Genomic DNA, 21,890 nt, shown 5'->3' with positions numbered 1-21,890 from the left:
CTCCCCCTCTTCTTTTTTTGAGACAGGGTCTCTGCTTTGTCACTCAGGCTGGAATGTAGTGCACAATCTTGGCTTACTTAACCTCGAACTTCTGGGCTCAGGTGATCCTCACACCTCAGCCCCCCAAGTAGCTGGAACTTGTAGGCACGTGTCACCATGCCCAGTATCCCCAGATTCTAAGAAGAGGCTTTGGCTGGCCTGTATCAGTAGACTGGCAGATGAGTGCACATTTACATACACCTTTACAGGTGCATGTGTTTCGAAGTTCCTTTTATATGGATTCCTGGTTTAACCACATTTTTCATTTAGCTTATCAACAGTCCAGATCACACAGGTGCAGAAGGAACTAGGTCTCTGCTGAAATTCTGGCCAGTCCAGGTGTGTATGTGCATGCTCAAGGGAGGGAGCGTGCAAGCATGAATGAGAACGTACATGTGTGAGCACACATTGGGAGCCCCTGTGGCAGCTACGTGCATTTTCAGTGTGTGGGAGAGGTGTGCTTGGCTGCAGCAGTGCTGACAGCAGTCAGCAGAGCTCTGTAGCTTCGTGTGCCTGGACTGTGTGCCCATCTCTGGGTGCTGGGCTATGCCTGATTTGTGACCTCTGGCTCCTGGGGTCTAGCTCTAGTTCTGCTCGAGTGGGGTCACATTGCGGCTACTGCAGTCAGTCCAGGTTTTGGAATCCTGGTCCTGCTACTTACTGGCTGTGTGATGTTGAGTAGTGCTTTAACTTCTCTGAGCTTTATTTTCTCCATTAATAAATTGTGTGTATGTCTGTGTGTGTGTGTGTATGTGTGTGTGTGTGTGTAAAGTAAGCCTCTCCCTCTCTGCATGGGTCGAAATGTCAAGGTTATGAATAAAAACTGCCTAGCATAGTGTCATTGTAAGTGCTCAGTAAATGGTGTCTACACAACCCAGGCCTGCTGGCATTGCTACCACTGTTGTTACCCGGACTCTTTTGAGCCAGTAGATGAAGTGGGTCTCCACTTCCTTCAGTCGGGTGGACAGGGTGCCTTTCTTAAGGCAGGTGCGAGGGCTGAGCTAGCCGGGAAGGTGTGCTCATCCTTCCGGGCCTGCCTGCTGTAGGTCTTCTGGGGGCCTTGCAGTTGACCTCTCCCTGACTCTTTGCTTTTGCTTCTCTCATGACCCCCTCAGGCCTGGTAGAAAGAGTTATTTGTGAGCATGGTAGGGGTTCCCAAGAATCTATTATGGTATTAATGTCTAGGACCGTAAAGTTGTGACAGTGACTCTTCTCTTGAGCCCCAGTTTGCAGCAGAGGACCCAGCCCAGCCCAAAGCAGACACTTACATATTTGGTGAATTGGGGGTAGTTGTTCCTGTCCAGGAGCCGTAACGTGGTATTTGTGATTGTCCTTGTTGGAAGGCACAGCTTCTCTCTGCCCTGAAAGACAAGGCATGTAGTCACCATGCTGCTGCCCCATACTCATGTTTTTTATGCCAGGCCTTCTGGAGAAGGAAGCAGGAAGGAAGGCGACTTGCTCTTGGGCCCGTGGAGTTTGAGCAGTTGCAGGAAGTTGGCCCGGCTGTGTGTGTGTGGCCGCATTGTCGCCTGGTCTTCTCTGACAGCTCCCAGGAGCGTCAGGTTGTGTTTAGCAGTTGTGTCCCAGCAGTCCTCCTGGTCTCGATCTGTTCACACGCTCCCAGGGCCCCACCTATCAGAAGGGCCGCTGCTGTAGGACACTGTTCTGTGGAAATCACTGCGGTCAGGAGACGAGCAGTAGCTTTGGCCTGTAGTCTCAGAAACCAACACCATGACTCCATGGGAAGCCAAGGCTCTGAGAACTTCAGTGTCTTGTCCAGGGCCACCAAGGGAGCAACTGGGCCATGTCTCCTGTTGTTTTAGCGTTGGGCGCTGAGGAGGGGCACGTGTCCGTATCCTCTGCCGGTCCTGGGTCCACCTGTGGCAGGGATCCAATTCTAAGGGATCGGAGTCAATTCAATCCACTGGCTTAGCCTTTCAGAGGCTTCTCATTGCCTTAGGCTGAAGGCTGTGCTGCAGAACATGGCCTTCAGGGACCCATGGGGTCTGACCCTGGCATTTATTCTGCTGGAGGCCCACTTGACTTCTTTCAGTTTTTCAGACTATCATCTTCCTGACAGGCCCCGCCTTAGGCTGTCCCTTTGCAGGGAGGGCTCTCTTCTCCGGTTACTTCTGCTCACTCTTCAGAGAGACCTTGTTCCTCCCACTCTGCACTGCTGTGCTGCTCTCTCACGGCCCTCACCACCACCGGTAGTTTCTCTCTTTCTTTGTGTACTTGTCTGTGGTCCAGCCCGCTTGCAAGGCTTGGAGCTCCATGGTGGCAGGGGGCCCTGTCTGTCTTGTGGTTTACGCCAACACCTCACACTGCCTAGCACACAGTGGGTGTCCAGCACCAACTTCAGGAAGAGTGATGGTTTTGCTGTGAAGATGAGTTTTGGCTTAAAGGGCTTGAGAGATGGAGAGGGATGGGCCAAAGGGAACTACAAGTGCCAGGACAGCCGTGCAGAGGCAGAGAAGTCAGAACAGGTGTGTCTCACGAGTGGCATGGGTTCAGGTGCCAGCTGCGTAGGGTGCTAAGTGGGTGAGGATAGAAGAGGAGCTGAGGAGGCCAGGGGGCCCCGGGGTGAAGGAGTGGGGGTGTCTGCTCTTTGGGCAGTAGGGAACCCGTGGAGCTGTATGTGTCGAAGTTCTACAGTAAGAGTATCGTTTCTTAGATGTTTGGTTTCTTTGAGGCTGTGCATGTTTATTAGGTGTTTGCTCTACTGTCTTAGAAGGATGATGTACTCATCTGTCCAGGTAGATGTCCAGAGTATTTTGGAAAGGGTCTTTCTGATGACACCCTCCCAGATCCTGAGGACCAAAGGGCATCGTATCAGAAGTAAATATATTCTAACTTTGGGCATTAATGCTCCAAACTTGAATGCCAGTTGAAGCCTGGACTAAAAGCAGGCTTGAAAGCAACCTCTCTAAGCCCTTGGTTTGAAGGGTATAGCTTATTAGAGTGACTGCATTAATTTGCTCTGATTGCTGTAACAAGTGACCATAAACTTGGTGGCTTAAAACAATACATATTTATTCTTTGATAGTTTGGGAGGCTGGAAGTTCAAAATCAGCTTCACTAGGCCTAAGTGAAGTTGTCAGCAGGACTGGTCTCTTCAGAGGCTGCAGGGCAGAGTTGGTTCCTGGCCTCTTCCAGCTTCTGATGGCTGCTGGCATTCCTTGGCCTCTGGCTGCCTTGCTCTAATCTCTGCTTCCCTGGCCACTTGCAGTCTCCTCTTCTGTGGTTGAATCCAGGCCCACTTGCTAGATAACAGCGTGAATCCATTTGTGAAGACTGAGCCTTCATGGCCTAATCACCTCTTAATGGTCTCACCTCTCAATACCATCATAAGGACAATTACATTTCAACATGAGTTTTGGAGGGGACATTGAAACCATAGCAAGTGACCTCTGGCTTGCAGGCCTGTCATCTGACAGCTTCGTTATTTGGCCTGCTTTCCTGCTTGTGTGTTTGTACTTTATTGCAAAAGACATGCATGCATGCAAAAAGAAAAATTAACCATTGCTGAGGGGTGCACAGTTACAAGTGAATATCCTTCTAAGTCCACTTCCCAGAAGTCACCACTAGAACTGAAGGTGCTTATGTCTGCACCCTGAACTTTGCCCTGTGTGTTTATGACTTACACAGAGGGATCGAACAGTATCCACTATGTCAGTGCAGAGCTACTTCAGTGACTTAGAGTTCCACTCACTCTTCCCTTGGACTTGCCTTCTCTACATTTACCATGTCACAAGGCCCACTTACACCAAAGCTGTGCTCTCACCTGCAGGTGGGTCAGGAGGCGTCGACAGTGGTGGGGAATGTGGGGCCACCTGCCTTGCCCCTTTGAGCTGAGACATCATACAGGCACTTAGCTGGAATGTCTGAACTTGCTAGTCCTCGCTAGAGCTCTTGTTCTAACAGAATTCAGTTATAGGAATGTGCCCTAATTTATTTAAGCTGTTTCCTAGCCACAGACATCTGCTTGTTTCTACTTATCTGTCATTTCAAATAGCATTGTTCTCATATCCTTGTGCATACGTCTCTGTGCCCTTGTGAGAATATATTTGAGGAATTAATTTGTAGAGGAGGAAATACTGAGTCAGCTTTATTGGGATGGCTACTGCCAGTCAGAGGAAACCCCCCCACACAACCTCCTCCCTGCCCCCCAACCTTCGTTTCCCTTAACAGGGCCTGTCTCTGGAGGGAGGGAGGGAGGGAGCTGGAAGCCGTGGTTGCTGGCTCCCTCCTGTGCACAAAGTCCTGGCAAGTGCAAACCTCTGCCTGGGCAGTGTCATCTCCCTGCTGAAGAGGTTGTAGTGTTATCTGAAACCTGGCCGTGCAGGCAGTTTGTGGAGGAGTTAACTCGGAAGAGATTTGATGGAACATTTCCCAATAATTCTGTCAACTTGTAAATTCTAGCTGGTTATCAGAATTCAAACGAATGTCAAGCAAGTTATTACTGTTTTAGTTAGACATTTTAAACCATGCAAACATCCATCTGAAGTATGTAAACCTGGAAAGAGGTTTTCCTCGCGATGTTACAGATTGCTGGTATTTGTTTTAAAAAGCTCAGGCTGAACACTGGCCCCAACAAGGTGCTGTTTTGCTGCTTGGTGGTGCCTCACTTTCCATTTCAGATCAGAGCAGCTGAGTGTTCATAGGTGGGCACCTGGCACAGTGCCTGGGAGAACACAGAAGGCCCTCTCAAAGATCTGTCAAATGGGACTGGGGTCTTTAAACAGCAGGTACTGTCATAGAACAGCCTCTAACACCAGCTAAAAAAAACCCTCAATTTAAACCAGCTGTGAACTCTGCAGTGGAGCACAGGCAGGGCACGTGGTTGCCACTGAGGCCTCTGTGGGCCAGAGCAGATAGCGTAGTGTCTGAGAAGTTTGCACTGTAATGACCCCCTGTTGCACAGTTCCAGAATTGGGTTTTGCCACATGAGCAAAAACAGGAATTGGCTATATACTGTTTCAGCTTCAAGAGGCTTTCAGGTTTTGAGCCTGATTCAATTTCTTTGTTACCCAGGACTTGACAAGTAGCACCACACACACCCCCAGCAAGGCTGTCACCCAGCTGCAGGCTGTGTACGATGGGCCTTGTGACAGGCTGGAAACGTAAAACCACAGTGGGAGGAAGGAGGATGTATGGCAGTTCTAAGTCACGGAAATTACTGTTTTCTCTCCCTGGGCCCTGTTGGGGTGTGTCTGCCCTTATTCCTGTTTCCTGCATTCACCCCTTAGGAACCAGCGCCCAGGAGCACAGTTGGACTGCTAGGGCAAACGGCAAGGAGAATTTAACCCCTACAATTGACAGTGGTGGTCGTCACGTGCCACCCGAGAGAAGGCTGCCGTGAGGTCCTTGCCATAGGCAGGGCCATCGAAACATCGTGGTGCAGTGGGTCTGGCAGTGCCAGAGCTCTGTGAAGTGATGAGCCAGTGATGGCAAAAAAATGAACAAAAGTGTAGCCAGCATTTGTGAGGGTTTTCTTCCAGATCAGCTGTTTTGAAATAGCTTTCTCTACAATTTGATAATTTTTATAAAATCAGACTTTATACAGTATTTTGCTCATTGGGTTACCAAGGGGAACTGACTAGAGTCCTTCTATGCAGTTGTCTATGAAGATGTGTGGCACAATGCCAGGCTCTAGAAGAGACTTAGGACATAAATAGCATGTGCAGGATGCTTTACGTCACTGAGCAGCTCCCTGTTGGTCCTAAGTAAATAAGCTACGAGAAAGTGAATATCAGTTCCAAACAGGCATAATTGCTGGTTCTTGGTGACTCTGTGTTAAAGCAGTTAGCAAAAGGCCATGCATTCATATACTGTGATAGTGTGATGAGAACGTGTGTTACATAATTTCTCTGTATTCTGAATGGTTAAAGAACAACTAAAAAGGAAAAAGATATGCTTTAAAAAACACATTGAGAAATGACTATCTTACATGAGAATATTATCTGAAGCAGACTATATAAAGCCACCTTTTCTCTCCTTGACTTTAATCCACCCAAGAAAACAGCAAGTGATACATTTCTTCCTCCTCATTTACTTGCATGTTTATTTTAATAACTTCATTGAGTTGTAATTTAACTCCAATAAGTTCATTTATTTTAGGTGAGTAGGCTGATTAATTTAAGAAATTATACACAGTGATGTAAACACCTGCATAATCAAGATAAATAGCACATTTCTGCACCTTTAAAACTTCCATCATGCTCCTTTGCAGTTGATCCCTTCCCCTAATCCCTGGCCCTGGGCGACCTTGGATCTCCTTTCTGAAATTATAGCTTTGACTTTTTTTTTTATTATTTTATTTTTGGCTTTGACTTTTTTAATTTTTTGAGTTGGAGTCTCGCTTTGTCACCAGGCTGGAGTGCTGTGGCGCGATCTCCGCTCACTGCAACCTCCGACTCCCTGGTTTAAGCGATTCTCCAACCTCAGCCTCTTGAGTAGCTGGAATTACAGGACGCACCACCACACCCAGCTGAATTTGTATTTTTAGTAGTGATGGGGTTTCACCATGTTGGCTGGGATGGTCTCAATCCCTTGACCTAGTGATCTGCCTGCCTCGGCCTCCCAAAGTGCTGAGATTACAGGCGTGAGCCACTGTGCCCGGCCAGCTTTGACTTTTAAAAAATTTTATATAAATGGAATCATACTCTGTGTAATCTCCTGTGTGTCTTTTTTCACTTAATGTAACCTTTTGGAGCCTTATCTACAGTATATTGTTTGGTGTTTTCACGTTAAATTCCTTTTACTGCTGAGTAGTATTCAGTAAGTATGGATCTATTAAGTAAGAGAATGTAAGCATACGCGTGTGTGCGTGTAAGTAAGGTGGTTCATGTGAGCACGTCCTCTCCTCACCCCTCCACTTACTGACTGCTCAGATGAATTCAGATGTCTCTTCACAACAAGCATGTGCCTCTTAACCTTTTGACAGTTTAACTATAAAAATTGGACTGTTCCTTTATTTCTTTTGCAAATCAGGGTTATACTTAAAACTTTAAATATTACTTGTATTAGGAAATTTGATTATGGCATGCCTTGGTAGTGTTTTTCTTCCTGATTCTTGTGCTTGAAGTTTGTTGAGTTTCTTTTATCTGTGGATTGATAGTTTTCATCAAATTTAGAAAAGTTTTTGGTCATTATTTCTTCACATACATTTATTCCATCTCCTCCCCTTCTCCTCCTTCAGTGACCGGCCCATTGGTCCAACCGTCCATCCTTCCATTGTTTCTTTTATCAGTTGTCTGTTTCATTTTAGGTCGTTTCTATTGCAGGCTCATCAGATTCACTAGTCTTTCCTTCTGCAATGTCTAGTCTGGTCTCATTCCCATTTAGCATGTTTTTCATCATGGGCATTGTAGTTTTATCCTTGGAAATTTGATTTAAATCTTTTTTTTAAAAAAAATCTTCCATGTGTCTAAGATGTTCATTCTTTATTCTGTCTTCTAGAACATCAGGAATACAGTTATAACTTTTAGAGTCCCTGTCTGCTAATTTTATTACTCGTTGTTTCTGACCTGCTTCTGTTGATTGATTTTTCTCCTTATTATGACTTGTACTTTCCACTTCTTGCATGCCTGCTCATTTTTAAAATTGGGTACCAGATATTGTGAATTTTACCTATTTGTGTGCTGGATTTTTTTTTTTTTTGTATTGCTATAAATATTCTTGAGCTTTGTTCTCCAGTGTGTTAAATGACTCAGAAACAGTTTGATCCTTTTGAAGTTTGCTTTTAAGCTTTGCTCGGTGGGATGAGAGCAGACTTTAGGGGTAAGGTCGGCAGCCTTTCTGAGTACTCTTTCTGATGCCCTGTGAATTATGGGGTTTTCTGCTCCGACTGGTGAGACTAGGCACTGTTCCTGGTCCTGTGTGAGGCTCAGGGCTTGTTTCCTTTGCTTCTCTCAGGTGGTTCTCTCCCTGTTCTCAGATAGCTTTCTTACATGGAAGCCCCAATCAGTACTCAGTTGAAGACTTGGGGGACCATCTAAGATCTCTGCGACACCCCCTCTGTGCAGCTGTCTTCTCTCTAGTACTCTGCTCTATGAGCTGTAACTGCCCTGAGACTCCCCACTCCATCTTCTCAGCTCAGAGAGATGCTGGGCTCCTCCTGGGTGCCCCCTTCCTGCACCCCGGCTTGGAAACTCTCTCCAGGCAGTAAGGTGGGCTTACCTCACTGGCTTTCCCTCGCTCAGGACCATTGTTCTGCGCTGCCTGATAGCCAACGTCTGAAAACCATGGTTTCCTTTTTAAATGTTTTTCAGTTCTTTAGTTTTCACCGGGGAGGGTAAATCTAGTCCTTGTTACACCATCTTCACTGGAAGCAGAAATCTCTACCTACTTGTTAAAACTTTTAATAAAATACTTTTAGCACACAGGCAAGTTATATTGATTATTCTGATAGCCATGACTCATTTTTATAGTTTTGTCATATTTCTACTGCATTTTTAAAAACAGAAGATTACTAAAATCCTCTCTTTCCCTCTCTCTCTCTCTCTTTTTTTTTTTTTTGGTGACAGTGTCTTACTCTGTTGCCCAGGCTGGAGTGCAGTGGTGTGATCTCGGCACACTGCAACCTCCACCTCCCAGGTTCAAGTGATTCTCATGCCTCAGCCTCTTCAGTAGCCGGAACTACAGGCATGCGCCACCACACCTGGCTAATTTTTGTATTTTTAGTAGAGATGGGGTTTCGCCATGTTGGCCAGGCTGGTCTCAAACTCCTGACCTCAAGTGATCCACCTGTCTTGGCCTCCCAAAGTGCTGGGCTTACAGGTGTGAACTACTGTGCCAGGCCAGATCCTCTCTTCTTGATCCTATTCTTCTTTCCCTTTACAGAGGTTGCCAATATTCTGTATTTGATAATTGTAATTTGTGCGTGGATTTAAAAAAATGGTTTTACTACATATATATGTATCCATAGTCTCTATTATTAGTATTATCTGAAGATATAAAACAGCATCATGCTGTACCTATAATTCTTCATTTTCTTTTCCATTCAGTGTTTAAAAAATGTTTATCCCTATGATACATGTGGCTTTGGCTGAAATATACATTCCACAAGAACAAGAATCTTGCTGTGTTTTGTTCACTGGGATATTCCAAGTATCTAGAATAGTGCCTGGTACGTTGTAGGCTCAGTCAGTATTTGCTGGATGAATGAATTCATTTTAACTGGTGTATAGTACTGGTGAATGTGTCACAGTTTTATTCTCCTGTTCATGAATGTTTAGGCTGTTGTACCTTTTCATTTTTTTCTAATACAGACAGTGCTACAGGGAATGTTCTTGCTTGTGTCTCCTTGTGCACATACGTAAGAATTCTTTTAGGAAATACTGGGTGTTAGGGGCAGGCACCTCTTCAACTTAACAGTATCTTGCTGAGTTCCTCTGCCATGGTAATAATATCAATTTATACTCCCACCAGCAGTGTATAAGAATCCTCATTTCAGCCAGGCGTGGTGGCTCATGCCTGTAATCCCAGCACTTTGGGAGGCTGAGGTGGGTGGATCACCTGAGGTCAAGAGTTTGAGACCAGCCTGGCCAACATGGTGAAACCTCGTCTCTACTAAAAATAAAAAATAAAAAAATTAGCTGGGTGCAGTGCCACGTGCCTGTAGTCCCGCCTACTCGGGGAGGCTGAGGCAGGAGAATTGCTTGAATCTAGGAGGCAGAGGTTGTAGTGAGCCAAGATTGCATCACTGCACTCCAGTCTGGCAACGGAGGGAGATTCCATCTCAAAAAAAAAAAGAAAGAAAAAATTCCCATTTCTTCACATCCTCACCAACATTTGATATCATCAGATATTTTAATTTTTGCCAATCCTATATACATGAGATTACATTTTGCTTGACTTTTGTTTTTATTAATAACACATCGTTTTTCCCAATAGAAATTCAATGTCTTCTTTCCGTCCTGGGAGGGGCCATAATGATAGTCGGAGGACTGTGTTTTATACCAATGAAGAGTGGGAACTTTTAGACCCAACCCCTAAGGACCTAGAGGAGTCCGTAGCGCAGGAGGAAAAGAAGAAGCCGACCCCTGAAGGAAACAAAGGTATCAGCGCGCTTCCTGTTGTCTGTCATTCTCCGTACTGCCGTCTGTTCACCAGTGATATGGGAGACACTTTATTAGCAGGTATTTTGAGAGTCATAAGGCCCAGTGGGGCCTTGCATTCTGTGAAACTTAAAAAGGCTTGAAAAATTATTTAATAAATGTTATAAGAAATAAATGACTGTCTAATCCAATGGCTCTTAAAATTTTTGGGGAGATAGAACACTTGGAAGTCATGATCCTCTTTATGGAAATACTGATTTTAAAAAACTTGTTAGAAATTTGAAATGTACACTAAAGAAGAGAATATAGTCTCATGAATTCTGGTGTACTCGTTATCCAGCTTCCACAATGTGAACTGTGGTCTCTCTTCTTCCCTCTCCATCTCTCTTTTTTTTTTTTTTTTTTTGAGACGGAGTTTCGCTCTTGTTACCCAGGCTGGAGTGCAATGGCGCGATCTCGGCTCACCGCAACCTCCGCTTCGCGGGTTCAGGCAATTCTCCTGCCTCAGCCTCCTGAGTAGCTGGGATTACAGGCACGCACCACCATGCCCAGCTGATTTTTTGTAATTTTAGTAGAGACGGGGTTTCACCATGTTGACCAGGATGGTCTCGATCTCTTGACCTCGTGATCCACCCGCCTCGGTCTCCCAAAGTGCTGGGATTACAGGCTTGAGCCACCGCGCCCGGCCTTCCCCTCTCCATCTCTTAAATTCCTGCTACTCCCTGCCCCCACTATCAGCTGGATTATTTTAAATTTTAAACATTGATCCATTGCATCTGCAAATGCTTTAGTATGTATCTCTAAGACATAATGACTCTTTTAAAAAAAATTAGAACCACAACTTATTTATTATATTTATAGTTATAATAAATCCTTAATGTTATTTAATTCCTTCATTGTTCCCTACATGTCTGCTTACAGTTGGTTTCTTCAAGTGAGGACCCAAACAAGACCCACACATTATATTTAATTGATGTCTTCTTAGGTCTCTTTTGGTGGCTTTTTTCCCTTCCCACATTTGTTGAAGAAACCAGGTCTTCATGCTGAGGAGTCTCCCACATCTGGGTTTGCTGATTGTATTTCTGTGGGGTCATTTAACATGCTTTCCTGTATACTGGCAGTCAGAGCCGAGGCCTGCCCAGATTCAGGGTTGACTTCTGGTTGGACAGGAATGGCGTTTTGGTGGGGAGGTGCTGCGTGCTTCCTATTGCATGGCATCTGAAGCCACATTGTGTCTGGTTTCTCTCTTATCATATTAAGATGATCAAGGCTTAGGGTTGTCAATTCTGATCCATTCATAACCTTCTCCATCAGCCTTTTACCAGATGCTTTTAACAGTCATTTATGATCCTAGATTTATTTATTTATTTATTTTTGAGACGGAGTCTTGCTCTGTCACCCAGGCTGCAGTGCAGTGGCGCAGTCTCAGCTCACTGCAACTTCTGCCTCCCGGGTTCAAGTGATTCTCCTGCCTCAGCCTCCTGAGTAGCTGGGATTACAGGCACGTGGCACCATGCCCAGCTAATTTTTGTATTTTTAGGAAAGATAGGGTTTCACCATGTTTCCCAGGCTGGTCTTAAACTCTTGACTTCAGGTGATCCACCCACCTCGGTCTCCCAAAGTACTTGGATTACAGGAATGAGCCTCTGTGCCCGTCCACAATCGTAGATTAATTCATTAAGAGAATATTGATGTTTTAAACATGAAATAATAAATAATTTTGAAATTCCACCTTATACCTAGTTCTCACAAAAATGGGAAGCCAAGGGTGCTTAGTATGTCTTCGTTTTCCATTAAAAGTGATCCTGCGATAGAGTCTTCCAAGGAAGGAGCCAGTGGGGGGAATGAGTCATCTTTGGCTGAAGCATGTTGGTTACTATCTAGAATGTGGTGGGGGCAGAGTCATCAGTCTCCTCGGGTTCTCAAGGTGGGGAATGCCAAACTCCTTTGAGGATGATTTGTGAAGGTGCTTTATTTTGTTATAGTTTCCAAAAGGAAGATGTGGCTTGTATTTAAAACACAAGTTTTCTTTTTGTGTAGGAGTAGCTGGCTCAGGGTTCCCCTTTGATTTTGGACGTAACCCTTACAAAGGAAAGCGCCCTCTGAAAGACATAATTGGGTCGTACAGAAATCGTCACAGCAGTGGTGATCCTTCAAGTGAAGGCACACCAGGCAGTGGCAGTGGCAGCATCAGCGTCAGGAAGCCAGCCTCCGAAATGCAACTGCAGGCCCAGAGCCAGCAGGAAGAGCTGGAACGGTTAAAGAAAGACCTATCCAGTCAGAAGGTAACTTCTTCTTCTGGCTTCTGTCTTACCCCACATCAGCAGGCCAAGGGCGGGAGGAGTGAAGCCCAATCAGTGTTTCCCTGGATCTTTCCAGGGACAGCTTTGTTTCCCAAAAGTTGCTTTTCCGTGGAGGTTTCATACTGCCGGGGCCGTCATCCTAGGCGCGGTTCCTGTGCTTGATCATTGGTTCAGAGGTGTTTATATTTGTAGGAGGGTGAAGAAAGGAGGACTTGGGAGGTTGCTGTCTGCACCTCCAGCCAGTCCTGCCCCAAGATTGAATCTCCCTAAACATAGTTTCAGCCCAGATTTCTTTAACAGTCGTTAAGAAGACTTTCTGCATCAACAACAGTTTCCTGAGCTAATCAGTTCTAATTACACTTAACTGTTCAGCAGTCCAGTGACCTCTCAGAGCACAGATTTTTTAATACCCATGAACATTTACTGGACACCATTGCTAACTAATTACAGTGGGCAAGTCCATTATTTCCTGTTTCCTATTACTGTTCTCTACAGACAGTCTTTATGGAATAAATATTTTTTTTCTATTTTTGAGATCCTTCAAGAGGAAGTTCAGTATTAAAATGTTTCCAGTAAAGTTTCTACATTTCCTCAAATTCTGACAATTGCTCCATGTCATGATTTGTGCTTTTCCTCCTCTCCTCGCTCTCCTCATCGTAACTCCATTCTCCTTTCGGCTCCCAGGAGCTTGTTCGGCTGCTCCAGCAGACAGTCCGGTCATCCCAGTATGACAAGTATTTCACTAGCAGCCGGCTCTGCGAGGGGGTCCCAAAGGACACGCTTGAGCTTCTGTACCAAAAGGATGATCAGATTCTGGGCCTCACCAGCCAGCTGGAGAGGTTCAACCTGGAGAAGGAGAGTCTTCAGCAGGAAGTGAGGACGCTGAAGAGCAAAGTGGGCGAGCTCAACGAGCAGCTGGGGATGCTGATGGAGACCATCCAAGCCAAGGATGAGGTCATCATCAAGCTCAGCGAGGGCGATGGCAGCGGGCCTCTGACCATGGCACCCGGCTCCCCTTCCACCGCGCCTGTTGGCAGGGACCAGCTGGAACTGGACAGGCTGAAAGTAAGAGCAGGGCAGGGTTTCTGGTGATTGGCATGAGAGACCACCGATGTCACCCTAGAGGCCAGGCCCCTGAGCTGATTGGTGTGATGGCAGAACAGTTTCACACCCTTTTTTTTCCCCACAAGTGTAATAGGACTTACCATCAAATAATCGTTAATTTTCTGTGGAGCTTCCTTGGAAAGGAAACCCTTGCTGCTGCTTGGAGCAGTTTCAAATCTTTCCCCTCACTTGCTTTCGGGCAGCTGAGACTTTTCTTTCTGTGTATACCACCCTGAGGACTTCGTTATCCTGTGTAACATGTGGTGGCTGTTTCTTGCCCCTCCTGTGTACATGAAAGCACACACAAACTTAATTTGTATAGCTTGCTGCAGAACCTAGTGGGTGCCTGGTTTGGGGCATTGTTCCCAGCAGCTATTATAGGGTTAGCTGGGGAAGCAGACTCCAGCTTCCAAGCAGGCCTGGGAAGAGGGGGCCTCTTCAGAGTCAGTGCCCCCAACACCCAGGGTGGGAGGGTCCTGACACTTAGAAGGAAGCGTCCCTCTCTGGGATAGCCCTCAAGGTGGGAGGCTGTTTCCTGAACAGAAGTGACTCTCTGAGTCATGCCTGGCGTGGTGACCAGCTGATGCGGTGGGAGGAACACACAGCACTTGTGGGGGGGGTGCAGCCTACATTTCTCTTCTTGCTGGTAGAGAAGCCTGCTGGTCCAGAGGGGAAGTCACAGGGAGGATCATGACATTCTTGCTGCCACCAGTTCTTGAGACTCTGTTGGAGAGGTTTCAGATGGACAAGTGGCCCCCAGGACATGGGGTATCAAGTATGGCCCATTGACCCCAGCCAACCCCAGATGTGTCTGTAGCTACTGGTCTCACCCAGCCCCAAGGCGTCCCTTACCTGGCCCCCTTCTTCTTGCAAATAATGTGTCTCCAAGGGTGTTTGGCTCCAGATGGAGCTTGTCCTTGGAGGACAGAGGTTTGCTGCTGTCCAGGTTGTTACTGAGCATTTGCTTCATGCTTAGCAGTACTTTCAGGCATTGTCAATGCATTGAGTGAGAGAATGATGGGCATGCCAGGGACTCTGAAGATAGTTCCAAAACAGAAGTAAAAACACGAGTCGTGGCAGCATGGGTGGAGTAGGTACATGGTCCCCATAGCAACCACTTCTCACTGACAATACCCATTGGATATGTGAGGCCAGAGGATTTATGAATGTGAAAATCTAAAACAACAATAGAACCTCTGGTCTCAGTACTTGATGCTTAGACGCTACTGTTTAAAAAAAAAATGGCTGGCCAAGCGTGGCGGCTCATGCCTGTGATAACAGCACTTTGGGTGACCGTGGTGGGCACATTGCTTGAGCCCAGGAGTTTGAGATCAGAGTAGGCAACATGGTGAAACCCCTATCTCTACAAAAAAAAAAAAAAAAAAGCCAGGGATGGTGGCCTGTACTTATAGTCCCAGCTACTCAAGAGGCTGATTGCTTGAGCCCTGGAGAGTGGAGCAAGGCTACAGTGAGTCGAGATCCTACCACTACACTCCAGCCTGGATGACAAAGCAAGACCTCGTTGCAAGAAAAAAAAAAATACCTTTTTTTTTTAAAAAAAAAAATAAGAGGTCTTGGTTAGTGTTGCCAGTAGAAGCTGTTTTTTTTTTTTTTTAATGTATACAACATTGAATATACATGACCCTAAATATACACCCATCAATAATACACATTTTGCAATTACTTAATGAGAGCAGAAATTTTTATTTTCATGTACTTATTTATTTATTTTTTTGAGACAGGGTCTTGCTCTGTTGCCCAGACTGGAATGGAGTGGTTCAATCTCAGCTCTCTGCAGGCTTAACCTCCCCCACTCAAGAAATCCTTTAGCCTCAGCCTCCTGAGTTGCTGGGACTAGAGGCTCACGTTACCATAACTGGCTAATTTTTGTATTTTTAGCAGAGACAGAGTTTTGCTGTGTTGCCCAGACTGGTCTTGAACTCCGGAGCTCAAGTGATCCACCTGCCTTGGCTTCAGAACGCTGAGATTACAGGCTTGAGCCATCCCGCCCAGCCGGCAGCTGAAGTTCTTATTTTGCAAGTGTGTCGATTTCTGTAGTGTGTAGAACAAAACTATAGTGCTGGGTTTCCAGGGCATGCGTGGCACTCAGCAGTGGGGAGGCGTGTGGAGCAGGTTTTCCCGGGGAGTGAGCTGGGGTGGGTGTGGAGTGCCTGCTGGCTGTTGAGACTGTGCAGCTCCTTCTGGAGACAGCTAACCGAGCTGATCGGGATACAGTCAGCATAGGAGGCCTGACGCCAATCAGAACAGGACATTCCCTTCCCTTCTCCTCTTCATTTGCAGCATAATGGGTGGAGTGGTTTTGAATCTACTTGAAGTTTTGTTTCTCCAACATTCCTCAATTTAACAAGTTTAACAGTTTTTTTTTAACAACTTAACAAGCCTGTGGCTGCAAGACATCACAACTTTGAGGTTAAGTGGCGACAGCTGATGAAGCAGCTGAGGAAGCGGCAAAGCCGTGGTTGGGTGGTCTCCAGGGAGACAGTTGAGGCCGGCCTGGGTCCGTGGCCTCATGGTTTCTGACACTGCCGTGCTATTGCCAGTGCTGAGGGTCCCTCTGCGGTGCAGAAGGTGTTCACGCCTCATGCAGGGCTCCTCTGCAGTGGCACTGGGAGAACTGGAAAGGCCCCAGGGAGAAAAAGGGAGCACTTTGACAGAAGTGGGTGTTCTCCAGTGTGTTCTCTCATAACCCTTCAGCTCTAGACAGGATGCGGATGAAGAAGAAATATTGATTCGTTCTTCTGATTCCAAATTTAAAATGTCTAGCTAGAAAAAATATGTATATTTAAGATATATTTATTTAAAGTATATTTTTGTGTATTTTTAAAGATATCTTTATATATCTTTTTTGTTATTGCTGTTCTTGACCAATTTTCGTGCTTTATTGTCAGTGAGTGTGGCCTGTAAAGATTTCCGCCATTGGGATTTGCTAACTTTTCTTGGTGTGGTCTAGTGCATGGTTACTTTTTGTTCCTATAGTATTCTGAGGCAGGAATAAACATTGCTCCCAGGATTTTGCCACCTTAGTGATTTAAGGCATTATTTTTCCACGTTTCCTTCCAGTCCTTTTCTATGTTCCCGTAATTCTTTTGTTGTTGAAGTAGATGGACTTTCTTCTTGTTCTGTTCAGCATATGGCCCCAGCACTTCCATGTTGCTGTCATTAGCGACTTCAGGATTGTCCATCCTTTGGTTATCTTCATCCTTGTCTTTCTTCCTGAGTTTGCTGTTCCGTGAGTGCCTCCATGCCTGCACTTCTTCAGCTCATCTATTCATCCAGCCAGCTGTGTGCCCAGCCTTTTACTCTGCAGGGGTACACAGGCACTGCAGTCCTGGGCCCCACAGTTTGATTTAGAGGCACAGACAGAAAAGCAGAATGACAGCTGGAGCATGCACCAGGATGGAAGGGGATGTGAAACAGGTGGGGTGACGCTTTACATTGAGCATGGCCCCTGGAGCCAGCCCTGGTTGGATTCAAACCCAGATCGCCATGTAGCACCTCTGACTTGGGCAGGTGACTGCATGTCTCTGCCTCAGTGTGTTTATCTGTGGAGCAGTGCTTATTTTCCTTATAGGTATTGTAAGGATTACAGGCGGTAATCCACATAGTGCCCTCCCTCACGCAGTGTCTGGCTCCTCATGGGGTCTTCACTGTTGGGTGTTGTTATTGCTGTGGTCGTCATCATCATTCTAGAGAAAGTGTCCATAGTATAAATAATCAGGACTGACTGAGACTGTGACACAAATTTTAAGTTAAAGACAGACATGGCAGCTGATGTTACTTGCTTCCATGACCCACTTTGTGTCACTCAGTCTCTGTCCGTCACTGTTGAGTGTTTTCAGTTGCCCTCCAGCCCGCCTTCCTTTGGCTGCCCTGCCTTTGAGTAATGTGTTTGCTTAATGTTTCCAAATATGAGACCTTTGGCCAGGTGCAGTAGCTCACACCTGTAATCCCAGTGCTTTGGGAGGCCGAGGCAAGAGGATCCCTTAAGGCCAAGAGTTTGAGACTAGCCTGGCCAACATAGTGAGTCCCCATGTCTACAGAAAAAATTAGCTGAGTGTGGTGGCCATGCCTGTGGTCCTAGCTACTCAGGAGGCTGAGGTGGGAGGATCACTTATGCCCAGGAGTTCAAGGCTGCAGTGAGCTATGACCATGCTACCGCACTCTAGCCTGGGCAACAGACGGAGTCTCTCTCTGTGTCTCTCTGTCTCGATACAAAGTCTCACTGCGTCACCAAGGTTGGAGTGCAGTGGCATGATCTTGGCTCGCTGCAAGTGATTCTCATGCCCCAGGAAGGGTAGCTGGGACTACAGGCGTACACTACGATGCCTGGCTAATGTTTTGTATTTGTCGTAGAGACGGGGTTTCACCATGTTAGCCAGGCTGGTCTCAGAAACTCCTGTCCTCAAGTAATCCTCCTGCCTTGACCTCCTAAAGTGCTGTTATTACAGGCATGAGTTACCATGCCCCGCCAACCTTGTTTCTAAAAAAAAAAAAGGAAGTCCAACATTCATTTCAAGTACTTGTCATTATGTGGTCTTGCTGAGGCTGAGTATGATGCCTGTCAACATTCTAATGGGAGTCAGGGACCTGAGACCATGGAGCTAAGAGCCCAATGGCCTGGCTCTCAGAAGTCTGATTTGCAGCCTAGACAGTAATTGGGTAGCTTTCTATGGCTCAGTTCTTCACCTCAAAAATAAAGATGGTGAGAATGGCTGCCTAAGAGTTGTGAGTTTTAAACAAGATTAGGAATCCCACGTGCCTAGCGCAGGGCACCTGTAAGCCGTTGCAAGTGCTCCATAAATGTTAGTGATTAAAGGGACTATTGAATTATTTTCAGTTCTTCTGCATTTTATGGGGGAGCGGTATAATCCTGTGGTAGTTTCTTGTTTGGCCATGGGGAATTTCTGTAGCTGCGTCTCTGGGGAGTGGCAGCAGTCTCCTGCCTGTGGCATCACAGGAGTCTGTCTTGACTACCCTGGCCTGCCCTTTGAACTGTCTCCAACATAATTTCTCCTAGGACTGGGAGATCAGGAACCTCACATACCAGCCTGTCACATTATAAAAGAAAAATAGTTAGAAGCAGGGAGGGGAAAGGGGGCACATTTATAAAAGACTGAATTTGTAAAGAACGTTTGGAAGTCACTGCCTCAGAGGTGATTCTGATTAGTATCCTTAGCAGCTTCTTCAGTTCATTGTTTTTATTATTAGGAGAGTCAGAGGAAGTTTCCGGAGCTTTAGTTTCAGTGTTTTACATGAAAATGCCTCGCCCCCTTGCTGCTTTGCTTTCTCTTGCTGTTGGCTCCTTTCAGCTTTCTTGCTTATAGTTTCAAGGCCTGAAGCCAACCTGACATCTGCCCCGGCCCGACCTGCTCTCAAGTCGGACTCGGCAGAACTCCTCACCAGCTTGTTCCGTTCTTTTAGAGACGGAAAGCAAATAGGCAAAGGTTAGCAAGTGGCCAATTTAGGGGAAGGCTATATTGTGTCCATTGTACTTTTCTTTCAACTTTTCTGTAAGTTTGAAATTTTTCACTGTTGAAGAACATTTGTTCTCTTATGCGCCTAACACATTGCAGGTTGTAGGATTTGTTATTAAAAGTGATTTTTAGTTAAAGGCTTTTGTATAAGCGTGTAGCCTTTTTTTTTTACATAAAATCGATGTGATGATTATAACCTACAGAAAATATGTTCAGTTTCTCTAGTTTAAAAAACTGTAAGGTATTACTTTTATTTTTACCACCTCAATAAATATGGAATATGGATAGATAAAATATTTGCATGCATATGGGAAGCAAATCCTATTTATTTCTCCTATCATCAGTTGAGAAAAACTACCACCATTAAATAAGTATTTTCTCCATCTCCATTGCACCAATTATGCCTGCCGGCCTTCTGCTGCCAAAAAGATTAATCAGAAAGTGCCTGTTAACAACTTCTAGTTCTTTAGAACTTACTCTAACTTAGCAAGGCCATTTGATTGGTGAGGCAGCAAGATGCTGACTACATAGGGTAATTAATTGGTCAGTATTCAACCGATGTGAATTCAGGGATTTTTTTTTTTTTTCTAACAGGATAATCTACAAGGGTACAAAACCCAAAACAAATTTCTAAATAAGGAGATTTTGGAACTCTCAGCTCTACGAAGAAATGCAGAAAGGAGAGAGAGAGATCTCATGGCGAAGGTGAGTCGGGATGATGGATTCTGTTACCTGGGGGAAGTAAGGTAAGGAAACCATTAAAAACAAGCGTGCTTTACAAACCAGTTCAAATCTCAGCCTCAGAGAGATGTGGTTGCTGATACCAAAATATATTTGAAATATATACAATACACAGAGCTATGTAGTCTCATTTTATCTCTGATGAAGACAAAGATAAATGCCCTGAGATGTGGCTTTTTGACATAAACTGGGTAAGTAGGAATGAGAATCTACAGAAAATATGTTCAGTTTCTCTAGTTAATAAAAAAAAACATAAGTTACTGCTTTCTTTGTGTGTTACCTTTGTTCATAAGCATTTTTAATGGATTTTGAAGAAAACAAAGTATATATTTATAAGGTCCCCTAAATTTTTTTTTTTTTTTTTTTCCGAGACGGAGTTTCGCTCTTGTTACCCAGGCTGGAGTGCAATGGCGCGATCTCGGCTCACCGCAACCTCCGCCTCCTGGGTTCAGGCAATTCTCCTGCCTCAGCCTCCTGAGTAGATGGGATTACAGGCACGCACCACCATGCCCAGCTAATTTTTTGTAGTTTTAGTAGAGACGGGGTTTCACCATGTTGACCAGGATGGTCTCGATCTCTTGACCTCGTGATCCACCCGCCTCGGCCTCCCAAAGTGCTGGGATTACAGGCTTGAGCCACCGCGCCCGGCAGAGGTCCCCTAAATTAAGGTACTTTGGGTTTTGATTTATGCTGTTCAGTTTTGTATTTATGGAGATGGTGAGGTTAGTGCCTCCTCTGTGAACCCAATAGGGTTCGTGTGAAAGTCACGTATGATTATGGCTGGAAAGGGCTTTGCACAAAGTGTAATGGGATCATGAACATTTCAGCTGTAATCAAATGACACTCGTCAACACCTGTTATATACCTGACACACTTTTTTGAACAGAGCTTGAAGCATCTTCCCAGACCTTATTGCTGGATGTTTTCCAGGGTATATTTGATTTGTCTGATAAGGTAGCAGATGGGAGCTAGTCCTGTATCACAGAGTACTAAGACAGAATGGGTATAGCATGGAGTGGCCACCCACGGGCCATCTGCCAAATGGCACCGAGCTGGACCTCAGTAATCGGCATGTAGCCTGTAGCCTGGTTTCTGCTGCTCTCTCCACCTCTGTCCAGAGGTGATGCATTTGTTGGCATCATGAGGTCTGATAACCAGCACCCCTTCCACAAGGAAGAGAGGTACCCACTGCAGGCCATTTTAAACATGACAGGTGGTCTGTGATATAAATTAATGTATTGTCTTTGATACAGTCTGTCTCTGGCTCACTCCCTAGTAGTTTTAGGTTTGTCGTTGAGTGGTTGAGTGCCTAAAGATTGCTCTTCCTGTTTCTCTGTCTTGATTGAGATAACCACCACATTCTCTGCAGTATTCTAGCCTGGAAGCCAAGCTCTGCCAGATAGAAAGTAAATACCTGATATTGCTCCAAGAAATGAAGACACCAGTATGCTCAGAAGACCAGGGGCCCACCCGGGAGGTCATAGCCCAGTTGCTGGAGGACGCACTGCAGGTTGAGAGCCAAGAACAGCCAGAGCAAGCATTTGTGAAACCTCATCTTGTCAGGTAAAGGTGCTAGTGACTGTTGGGGATAGTGCATCCCATTTCTGAAGTCCCTTTCTCACAGAGAGCAGTACACAACTGTGTGTCTCATTTGGTGCTCACAACAAATGCTGTCAGGTCAGCAGAACAGATAATGTCTTCATTCTCTCATAGAAATCAAGTCATAGAGCTGGGACTCACCACAAGTCTTCTAATTGCAAGATCTATTTCTCATGTAAGTGAGAGAACCTTCCTTCTGATCCTTCCTTTCTCTAGAAGGAGCCAATCTCCAAGGAATAGGAACCTTCTCCTAAAACATAGCCCTACCCACAGGTGGCTCAATAGGGGGCCCCTAAATGAAGAACTGAGCTTATACACACACACACGCACGCACGCACGCAGGCACGCACGCGCACACACAGCACCGGCCTGCATTGTTTGGGCTACTCAGATGACAGTTAGAAACAGGCTCAGGAAGTGCCCGACACCATCGTTTCTGAACTCTGTTGTGGAGGTCTGCCATGTGCCAGGAACTGTGCCAAGTGTTTTATGTGCAGGGTTTTACTTAATACTCAGTGAGGTGGGTGCTTTTACGCTCACTTTACAAG

The 21,890-nt window shown here is 45.7% G+C and overlaps 1 protein-coding gene across 2 annotated transcripts in view; it reads left to right on the top strand.

The window, feature by feature from the left end:
* The window catches only part of TBC1D2B (TBC1 domain family member 2B), a 76,172-nt gene that overhangs the window by 36,293 nt on the left and 17,989 nt on the right, over positions 1 to 21,890 (top strand). For both annotated transcript variants that reach the window (XM_032270669.1, XM_032270670.1), the window contains exons 4-8: positions 9,937 to 10,100; positions 12,141 to 12,385; positions 13,088 to 13,468; positions 19,597 to 19,707; positions 21,113 to 21,306. In XM_032270669.1, the coding sequence (XP_032126560.1) occupies positions 9,937 to 10,100; positions 12,141 to 12,385; positions 13,088 to 13,468; positions 19,597 to 19,707; positions 21,113 to 21,306 (1,095 nt within the window). The remainder of the gene's footprint in view (positions 1 to 9,936; positions 10,101 to 12,140; positions 12,386 to 13,087; positions 13,469 to 19,596; positions 19,708 to 21,112; positions 21,307 to 21,890) is intronic.

This window comes from Sapajus apella, unplaced genomic scaffold (assembly GCF_009761245.1).
Source record: "Sapajus apella isolate SASKATOON/1434 unplaced genomic scaffold, GSC_monkey_1.0 scaffold214, whole genome shotgun sequence".
Classification (NCBI taxonomy): Eukaryota; Metazoa; Chordata; class Mammalia; order Primates; family Cebidae; genus Sapajus; species Sapajus apella.
Note: the sequence above shows the minus strand (reverse complement) of the source record. Positions and strands in the feature narration are given on the sequence as shown.